Source organism: Octodon degus, unplaced genomic scaffold (genome assembly GCF_000260255.1).
Source record: "Octodon degus isolate 3935 unplaced genomic scaffold, OctDeg1.0 scaffold00081, whole genome shotgun sequence".
NCBI lineage: Eukaryota > Metazoa > Chordata > Mammalia > Rodentia > Octodontidae > Octodon > Octodon degus.
In genome coordinates, this window is record NW_004524657.1 from 8,978,256 (window position 1) to 8,988,622 (window position 10,367).

A 10,367-nucleotide genomic window follows, 5' to 3' on the forward strand; every position below is an offset into this window, starting at 1 on the left:
AAAAAAAAAAAAAAAAAAAAGGACAGCTATTTTATGAAGACATAACTCACTGCTGGGAACATGTCTCTTATAAAAGCAGTTTATATGTCAGGTGGATGCTCTTCTGATGATCTTCTAAATAACTTCATTACTGAGAAACACCTTAATCATTTAACATAAAGATGAGGTGGTAATGTTCATATTTAGATTGTGTTTACTGATTCACAGTCTTTTTGTCTATGTTGGAGCATTTACCAAATTCTATCTGCTGGGGAATTAATCTCTGTATTCAGAAAAATAAAATTTTACATTCTTTTTTGTCAGGGTCTTGGAATATATTTAATTTCCTTTTTAAAACTCTTTTATTTTCTTTCCCATGACAGAATTTTATAATCACATCCAAAGATTTACTTAATAGCAATAAGAAAAGCAGTATTATGCACAGACAGCCCAGTTAGTGAAGTCTAAAGCTGGACATAATGGCACATACCTAGAATCTTACCACTTGGGAAGCTAAAGGGAAGATCTCCAAGACCTCCAGACTATCTTGGACTAGGTAGTAAGTACGTGGCCAGCTCAACTACATAGAAGACCTTGTCTACAAACAAACACTTGGTCAACCTGAACTGCATAGTGAAAGCCTATGTCAAGTATTACAAAATGCAGAAAATCACAATGTTTTCATTAATGGTAACTTCTCTAGGAAGCTTTTTTGCCTGTATTACCTATCTTTTATTTGTATTTGAGTTGCTCATTTAAGACAAGTGTAACTCCAGAACCATTAGATTATCCTGTCTCCCTGTTGGGTTTCTCATTTAAGAGAAACCACGCAATATTCAAGCTTATATATTTGATTTATTTGACAACATTATAATCTCAATTGCATCCATTTCCCACGAATGACTCAAGTTTATCTTTATGTCTGAATGATACTTCATTATGTATAAATGTCACATTTTCTTTATTCACCTGCTGAGGGGCACATAGGCTGCTTCTACAAATTTAGTTATTGTGAAGTGTGCCACTATCAAAATAGGCAAAAAATAAATAAATAAAAATTAAAATTAAAAAAAAAAAGGCATATAAAAGTACCTCTGAAATTTTTTTTTTTGAAATTTTTTTTATTTAGCACTTTAGGTTGGGAAGACACCTGGAAGGAAAATAGCTGGGTTAAATGGAATTTCTAGTTTTAGTTTTTAATGAATCTCTATATTGATCTCCATAATGGCTGTACTAGTCTACATTCCTACCAATAGTGCAGAAAAGTTCCTTTTTCCCCACAGCTCTGCCAGCATGTTACTACAGTAAGTCCCCGACTTATAAACAATTTAAGTTTCAAACTTTCACAGGTACAAATGGACTTTGCATTATGAACATTTGTAGATGTAAACAATTCATCTGGAAACAGCTGATGATCCTTAAGGTTCACTATCAGGTGTGGGCCAAATTCCATCTTGTCTTCTGTCTCCCACTGCTGATGATTCTTAATCTCCCTCATCTCCCACCCACCCTCCCTCTGGTTAGTAAGTCTCTTCTTGTCAGTTATCTCCATGTAATCCCCTATATGCTAGTTGTTATACTGTACTGAACCACCATGTTTTTGGTTCTGAAAATTGAACTCATGACCTCACACTTGGCAGGCAGGCACTGCAGCACTGAGTTTTATCTCTGGCCCTTGTAGCACCATTTTAAGCTGTGAAAATAAAAAGTTTATTTAAGTATTTTTATGGAGAGAGCGGGACGTCAGGCTTCTGCACTAGAACTTTCCTTGTGGTAATGAGGGAAGACCAGTGACCACCCAGCGCGGAAGCTGCAGCAGGTTTAAAAATGGGTGATATTGAGGAAGGCAAGAAAATTTTGTACAGAAGTATGCCCAGTGCCACACTGTTGAGAAGGGAGGCAAGCACAAGACTGGGCCAAATCTCCATGGTCTCTTTGGGCGGAAGATAGGTCAGGCTGCTGGATTCTCTTACACAGATGCCAACAAGAACAAATGTATCACCTGGGGAGAGGATACATTGATGGAGTATTTGGAGAATCCCAAGAAGTACATCCTAGGAACAAAAATGATCTTTGCTGGCATCAAGAAGAAAGGAGAAAGGGCAGACTTAATAGCTTACCTCAAAAAGGCTACTAATGAGTAATAGTCACTACCTTATTTATTACAGAACAGAAATGTCTCATGGTTTTTGTATGTGTACCATAATTTAATCTCATACACCAGAATTCAGATCATGAGTGGCTGACAGAGTATTTTTTTTTAAACTTTTGTTTTATTTATTTATTTTTAACATTTATTTTAGGGGCTGGTGAGATGGCTCAGTGGTCTAAAGCACCTACTTAGAACAAGCTTAGCAAAGCACAGGGACCTCGGTTCAATCCCCCAGCACCACATGCCAGCCAGCCCCGCCCCCTGGTGGGCTGAGCTGGCCACACACACACACACACAAATAAATAAATGAAATTTAATAAAAAAACCCAAAACATTTATTTTAGAGTGTGTGTGTGTGTGCGCGCGCACGCGCGTGGCCAGCCCACCAGGTGGCACAGCTGGCTGGCATGTGGTGCTGGGGGATCAAACTGCGGTCCCTGAGCTTTATCAAGCTTGTTCCAAGTAGGTGCTTTAGACCACTGAGCCATCTCTCCAGCCCTGACAGAATATTTTTGTTGGACATTTCTGATTTAAATAAAATTGGCTTGTAGTTAAATGTATATCATTTTTTTTCTTCAAGGTTTGATAGTAATTCTAGTTCAGTAAATACTATCATTGTTTTCCCTTCTGAGTACATGGTTGGACTTGATTAGTAATGTTCAACTTTTCATAAAGATTGAGAATATCATCTCAAAACTACTGAAGGTTGGTTTTATATTTAGATTTATATAACTGGTTATGTGAATATGTTTAAATACTGAGAGATTCTTTCATTGTCTCAAAACCAAGCAAGACTCCAGTTCCAGTTTGTGTTTATTAGCCTGTTAAAGGGAATGGTTGAAGACAAAAAAGCCATGTCTATATTTTTAGTCTTGACTATGCCAATTTAATTAGAATTCCCTATATCTAAAAAGTGCTGCCTTTTACTTATTGAAAGGAATTTTAGTGTGGCGTATGTATAATACCAAATAAAGAATATTTAACATTTCTCACATTTTATAGTTGATTTGTAAATTCAGATCCTTTTAAGAGTTAGCATGATATAACAGCAAGTTCTACTTTTGATTTCTTTAGGTCAGACTGAGTTACTGTTCACGGCAGTATTTAAACAGCTATTCAAAAACACAAGACTAAAACTTTTACTATTGTATGTATGACTGGTAGTGGTGCTTCCTGTCAGCTCATTAGAAGGACTAAAGTGAGGAAGGTATGACATGAGCACAAATTTGTATGTGACCATAATACTTAATTAAAAACAAATCAGATTGAAAAAAAATTATTTTCATGTGTGGTTTTATGCTTTTTTTTTAAATTTTATTTTTATTTATGTATTTATGTGTGTGTGTGTGTGTGTGTGTGTGTGTGGCCAGCTCAGCCCACCAGGGGGCAGGGCTGACTGGCATGTGGTGCTGGAGGATTGAACCGCGGTCCCTGTGCTTTGCTAAGCTTGTTCTAAGTAGGTGCTTTAGACCACTGAGCCATCTCACCAGCCCCCCACTGAGCCATCTCACCAGCCCCGGTTTTACGCTTTACATTGCATATTTATATCAAAGGTGGGCTGGTGAGATGGCTCAGTGGTCTAAAGCACCTACTCAGAACAAGCTTAGCAAAGCACAAGGGCCATGGTTCAATCCCCCAGCACCACATGCCAGCCAGCCCCGCCCCCTAGTGGGCTGAGCTGCCCACACGAACACAAACGAACACACACACACACACACACACACACACACAAATAAATAAATAAAATTTATATCAAAGGTGTATATGACTTACTGTTGGATTTGCAAACAAACTTAAGAACATTCTCTCAGAATAAAACTTGTTTGTAAGTTAGGAACTTGTAATTTGATTGCTTGATAGCAGCCATTCTTTCTTGAGTTAAGATGGAATCTCAATGTTGTTTTACTTCATATTTCTCTAATGGCCAGCAACGTTGAAAATATTTTCATGCATTTATATAGTTTAGATAATAGTCTCTGTCTAATGACTAACTGGCAAAACAAATTTTTTTCCCTGTGTAGGTTCTGTTTCCTTTGCTGTTTAGAAAATTTATTTTGACCTGATGCCATTTGTTAGTACTTGGTAGTATTTCTTGTGCAATTCTTGGTATTATTTGTATTCAGAAAGTTCTTGCCTATACCCATGTCTTTAAGAATTTTACTTATTTTATCTTCCAGCAGGTTAAGTACAGAATACTGTTTTCTGCAATAGAAGGTTCTACATTTTTCCAACTGGATCCCTGTGATAACTAATGTTTAGATGTAAATAAAAGGCTTAACAACCTAATAGGTTGTCTACTGAAGCAAGACTCATATACACAAATTACATGTTGAGCATTCCTAATCTAAAACTTAAAAAGGAGACAAATCAATAGTTCTTTCCTAGCTGGGCACGGTGGTGCACACCTATAATCCCAGGCTAAGGCAGGAGAATCTTTGCAAGTTGGAGACCAGCCTGGGCTACACAGTAAGCTCAAGGCCAGCCTGAACTGCATATAGTGAGACCCTGTCTCAAAGAAAGAGAGGGCCAGGGAGATGGCTCAGTGGAATAAGCACTTCTCTGGCAAGCGCAACGGCATGAGTTCAATCCCCGGTTCCACCAAAGGAAAAAAAAAAAGAGGTGTGGGGAGGTTATTTCCTTAGTGTCTACATTCACCAAATCTTCACTGGCTCACATCTAACAAGCTGTACTAGTTTCAGACAATGTATCTCTAGAGAATTTATTTGTACTTTGCTGCTACAAATACCATATCTGATACAGAATCAATTAGCTATTGTAAGGTCTTTGGGTTTTTTTTGTTTGTTTGTTTTGTTTTGTTTTTTGGTCAGAAGCATGCTATGTAAGTTGCTTAGGAGTTTATTTTTGTCTTTTTGAGACAGGGTCTTATTATACAGGTCAGAATGGACTTGAGCTCACTTTCTAGCCCAGGCTGGTCTCAAACTACAATGATCCTTCTGCCTCAGCCCCCCCAGTGCTGGGATTACCGGAGTGCATCACCACATCCAGCTACATTTTTTTTTGAAACAAACTGATGAAGAAATTGATTTAGTGGAATAAGCGCGTCCCTGGCAAGTGCAAGGGCCTGAGTTCAATCCCCGGTTCCACAAGAAAAAAAAAAAAAAAAGAAAGAAAGAAATTAATTTAGTGAAACTCTACTCTTTCTACTAATATATTCTTCCTTTTTTTTTTTTGCAGAACCGGGGATTGAACTCAGGCTCTTGTGCAAGCACTTATTCTACTGAACCATCTCCCCGGCCCCTAAGTTTTGTTACTATAAGCCTATTATAAAAATTATTTTAAAATTCTTTTCCTTTTATTTATTTATTAATTAGACAGCAGTTCAGACTTGTAGTGATCCTATCCCAGCATGCACTACCACACCCAGGTCTTTGTGCCTTCAGGCAGGCACTTGAAAGTGCTGAGCTATCTCCCTAGCCCTTATAAAGAAATATTTAAGCAAAAAGTTAAATATCAAAATAGTTAATAACCTAAGATAAATTGCTGATATTGAGTCAAAATTCTGATTTCAAATGACAAAATATTAGAAAAACATGTGATGATCAAATATAATTAATTCATTGTATGTTGATATACATAGCAGTTTATGAAAAAATAACTTCAAAAGTGTAGTGAGGGGGCTGGGGAGATGTCACAGTGGGATAAGCGCTTTCCTGGCAAGCGCAAGGGTCTGAGTTCAATCCTCGGTTCCACCAAAACAAAAACAAAAACACACACACACACAAAAAAAAAAAGTGTAGTGAGAAGAGTGACATGTCTACATTCTAGCCAATCTCTTAGATCTGCACCTTAACTGAGGCAGATTTCTTTTTTTTTTTCAGTCCTGGGGATTGAGCTTGGGACATTGTGCTTGCCAGGCAGCCACTTATGCTGCTGAGCTATCTCCCCAGCCCCTAGAAAGGCAGATTATTAAATATTCTACTGTGTTCAATCTGTTGTCACATACCATTTGCCATACAGCCTCTGGAAAACTCCAAGGCATATACATGAAAAAGTAAGAGTTAAAAAACCAAATAATGCCTTACATGTTACAATGAAAATAATTTTAACTTCTGGATCCTCCAAAAGGATCTCAGAGATTCTCTCCTCCAAAGGGAATAGCTACCTATTCAGGGTTTGTAAGGATTTTGAAATTCCACAACTATAAACACACGATTTCATTCTTAAATTGAGCTAACACATAGACTAGGATGTTTTCCTTTTCTGTTTTTTTTTGTTTGTTTGTTTGTTTTTTTGAGACAATACACACTAAAACCAAATATGGACTTGGAGAACACTCAAGAAAATCCACTTAATAAAGGAAAATTCTCAATAGTAAACACCATACAGCACCACAAAACAGTGTGTAGGAAATACATGAAGCCTGTTCAGCATAGATGCAAGGTATATGTCTGTAAGCCCAGTACCTGGAAGGCTGAAGCAGAAATACATAAACCCTGTCTCAAAACAAAAACAAACCAGATATGAAGCATGGTTAGGGGCACATGCCTAATAATCTTGGCTACTCCTGATACTAAGGGTGAAAGATCCAAACGCTGGTCAGAGGTGAAATGCTCACCTCCAGTAGCAGAAACCAGGCTCTAACTAGGTTTAACTCCCAGTACCACATGAAAAACAGAACCAAAAACACAACTGTGTGCTTTTAGTTTTCCCATTTGTAAAACAGTTAACTATTTCCACCTCACAAAGTTTTAAGAACATTTAGCAAAAAATCTTTACCAAAGGTATTAAACTTGAGCCACATGTTCAACAAGTGTCTGCCCAAACTGATCAGTTGTATCTCCTGAAGTGCAATTTCATTCTTACGTTGGGTGTGGCGGTAAACACCTATAATCCCAGCACTTGGGAGGCTGAGAAGGATCTCCAGGATTATGAAGAGGCCAGCAAGGGGGCTGGTGAGATGGCTCAGTGGTCTAAAGCACCTACTTAGAACAAGCTTAGCAAAGCACAGGGACCAAGGTTCAATCCCCCAGCACCACATGACACCCGCCCCCTCCCCTGGTGGGCTGAGCTGGCCACACACACACACACACACACACACACAAATAAATAAATAAAATCTGAAAAAAAAAAAAAAGAGGCCAGCAAGGCAACACAGTGATTTCAAGGCTACCCTGTACCAGACAGTGAGACCCCGTCTCAAAAAGAACAAAAAACCAAAATAAATTTAAATAAATGATAAAATAGAAGATTAACGAAAAGCATCTCAGAATATAGATTTGAACTCTTAAAAGCACGAAAGGATTCAGCCAACAGGATTTTTCTGGGGCGGGGCTGTCTTTTTGAGACAGGATCTCAACTACGCAGTTCAGCTGGCCTTGAACTCTCAACGACCCTTCTGTCTCTGCCTTGAGTTGATTGGTTTAGCCAACAGGTTTTGAGACAAAGTTCATAAACAGACAATACTGTGGTCTCACTTCTTTATTTACAGTCGATGTCACCAAGACCGATGAGTTTAACTTCTCCAGTGCCATACAGAGTGGTAGAACCCTTCCTAAGAAAACCTGTGAGGCAGTAAAGATTATTAATTTTACCGGGTATGATATCGCATGCTTGCAATCCCAGCACTGCGGGGGCTGAGGCAAGAAGATCGCCCTGAGTTCGAGGCCAGCCTAGGCCACCTAAGTAGAAATTCAGCCAGAACTGCGGACAGAGACCCTGCCTCAAAAACAAAACAAATCCTGACATTCTGTATATTTAACTCTTGCTGTAAGAAACGAGGTTTAAGAGGGCTGTCACCCAGGACTCCATATCACCTAGGCCCCTAATTTATATACCCCGATGCAGAATTTAAGAACCGTAGGCCAGGGGATAGAGACCCTTAAGCCCACTCGCCAGAACTTAAGCAGACAGAACACACTGGAAAGAGCAGCCCCGGGCTGACCCGCAGGGCGCACTGTAGGACTCCGCGCAGCAGTCAACGTAGGCGCCAACGAGGGGCCGCGCCCCGCCCCCGCGGCCTAGGCCGGTGGAGGAGGAGCCCGACGACCCGGCCCCGCCCCGGCCGCCGAGGCCCGCCCCCGGCCCCGCTCCTTCCTGCGGGAAGTGCGGCTCCTTTCGCGTCCCCACCCGCTCCCCCGGCAGCGCCGAACCGCACTCCCGCCGCCGCCCCCGCCGCCCGCCCCGTGCGGCCGCCTCACCTCGCCACCAGTACGTCTTGGACAGGTCGTGCCATGTCTGGTGCCGGGTGTGGTGAGTGCCGCCGGGGCCCAGGTGCGCCGCCTCGATGAGGCCTCGGCGCCGCTCCGGCTGCAGCACCACTTCCAGCTCCGCAAAGGTCTTGCGGTGCCGCTGCCGCCGCTGGTAGTACAGAGTCCCGCCGCGCACCACGTAGCAGGCAGCAGCCTTGCGGATTTTCCGCTTGACATTGCCCTCGGTGCCGGGCGCGTACGGCTCGCGCTCGTTCGTCAGGTACCGTAGGATGGCACGGTAGCTCTCCTCGCTTGACATCGCGGACAGCCGCTCCCCGAGGGCGCCTGTCAGTGTGACAGGAGGAAGACAGAGCACTAGTTCCGGACGGACGCAACACCAACGGAGGCACTGTGAGGAGATACAGCTCCGTCTTTGGAGAGCTCTTCGAGGGTCCCCGCAGCGCGGAGGGAGAACGGACGGATTGGTAACCAGGGGGAACTGCACTTCTCCAGCGCGCGGGATCCGCTGGCGACTGACAAAATGGCTGCTGCACCACCGGAAGTGACGCAAGTCAAGGGCGGAGGCTGAGCCTTGATTGGAGCGCTCTCGCTTTCTGGCTGGAGCTAGCCTGTCGAGTGACGTCAGTACTGCGGACGGACATCTTGGAAGCGGGTAGTCTCTTCTTTGGAGATGGCAGGGTCGTTGCGTAGACATCTTAAGTCCTGGCAGTTTCCTTTTTATTTTTCCCTTTTCCCACGCTCCCTAGAGAGCCACGTGTAAAAAGTGGTGGGCACTTGTTATCCCATCCCAGATACCTAGAGGAAATTAAATTCGTAAGCGTCACATTTTCATGCGTTAGTAAATTTACTATGGACCAACGACAGCACGGTGTACAGGGAAATACTGATTCCGTTAGCGTTATAAAATTTAACCCTTCAGTGTTAGTTGTTGGACTATAAACCAATTGCTCCCAATTACCCAAGGAATAAACACGCGTTTTCTGTAATTATCGGCATGGTTCACTTTCTACAAAAAAGGCAATCACGTTGGAAGGGTTGGAAAGTACCTAGCCCTATCAAGCTTCGTTTTATTTTTGTGTGCGCAACATACGATTGCGCGTTTTAAAAACGTTTAGGTGAAAAACGATCTCCACAGGCACCAGTGACCAACAGGATTAAACTCTCATTTTTTTCAATGCATGATTTTTAAGGGGTAGCCCGAGCCACGGACCGCCCCGCTCTGCATTAAGGCTGCACTTCTGGCCATGGGATGCTGGTGCAGCTTTGCCGAGCTGGAAAATAGTGGGCTTCGTTTGCCTACCTTCACTTTAGGCACCCGATTTTACATTCTTTTGAGGCTCTTTGACCCTTGTAGACATAAGTGAGGATAACAGGTGAGAAAGACAGGATACTGAAAATACCATCTGGGGCTTGGGATGTGTCTGGGATCGCTCCCTCTGCAGACCAACTGGAAGTGAGAAATTAGAAGATGGAACTGCAGCTCCCTCACCAAGGGGCAGTAAATAGGCAGACCTACCCTGTCCAAGAGCTGCCTCCTCGGTGTCAAGGGAAGAAAAGATAAAGTAGTGGTATAAAAATACAGAGGGACCAGAGAGATAGCTCAGTGGAATAAGCGCTTCCCTGGCAAGCACAAGGGCTTGAGTTCACTCCCCGATTCTGAGGGGGGGAAAAAAATTCGGTTATGGTCAGGTACTAATTTACCATAATGAATGTAGTCACTTACTGCAAAGACGTATTAAATAGAAAAATAAATTTTTATTCCCAGCAGGATTAAAACGGCTTTTTCCAACATTACCTTTTTTCCCCCCAAGCCCACTAATAGTATTTGCTTTTATCACCACAAGCCTATCAGGGGGCTGGGGAAATGGCTCAGTGGAATAAGCGCTTCCCTGGCTAGCACAGGGGCCCGAGTACAATCCCCAGTTCCGCAAAAAAAAAAAAAAAAAAAGCAAGCCTATCAGTATCTTGCACTTTGACTGAACCCTAAATTGCCCAGGTTGGCCTCAAAATTGCAGTCCTTCAGGCTCAGCCTCCTGTAGCATATTACTGGTAACACCTTGCCTAGC

The 10,367-nt window shown here is 42.2% G+C and overlaps 1 protein-coding gene across 2 annotated transcripts in view; it reads right to left on the minus strand.

The window, feature by feature from the left end:
- Zbtb11 (zinc finger and BTB domain containing 11) overlaps nt 1-9,866 on the minus strand; it is a 33,598-nt gene extending 23,732 nt beyond the window's left edge. For both annotated transcript variants that reach the window (XM_023721299.1, XM_004636594.2), the window contains exon 1: nt 8,290-9,866. In XM_023721299.1, coding sequence (XP_023577067.1) covers nt 8,290-8,995 — 706 coding nt within the window. In that variant the 5' untranslated portion in view covers nt 8,996-9,866. The remainder of the gene's footprint in view (nt 1-8,289) is intronic.
- Nucleotides 9,867-10,367: the final 501 nt, after the last annotated feature.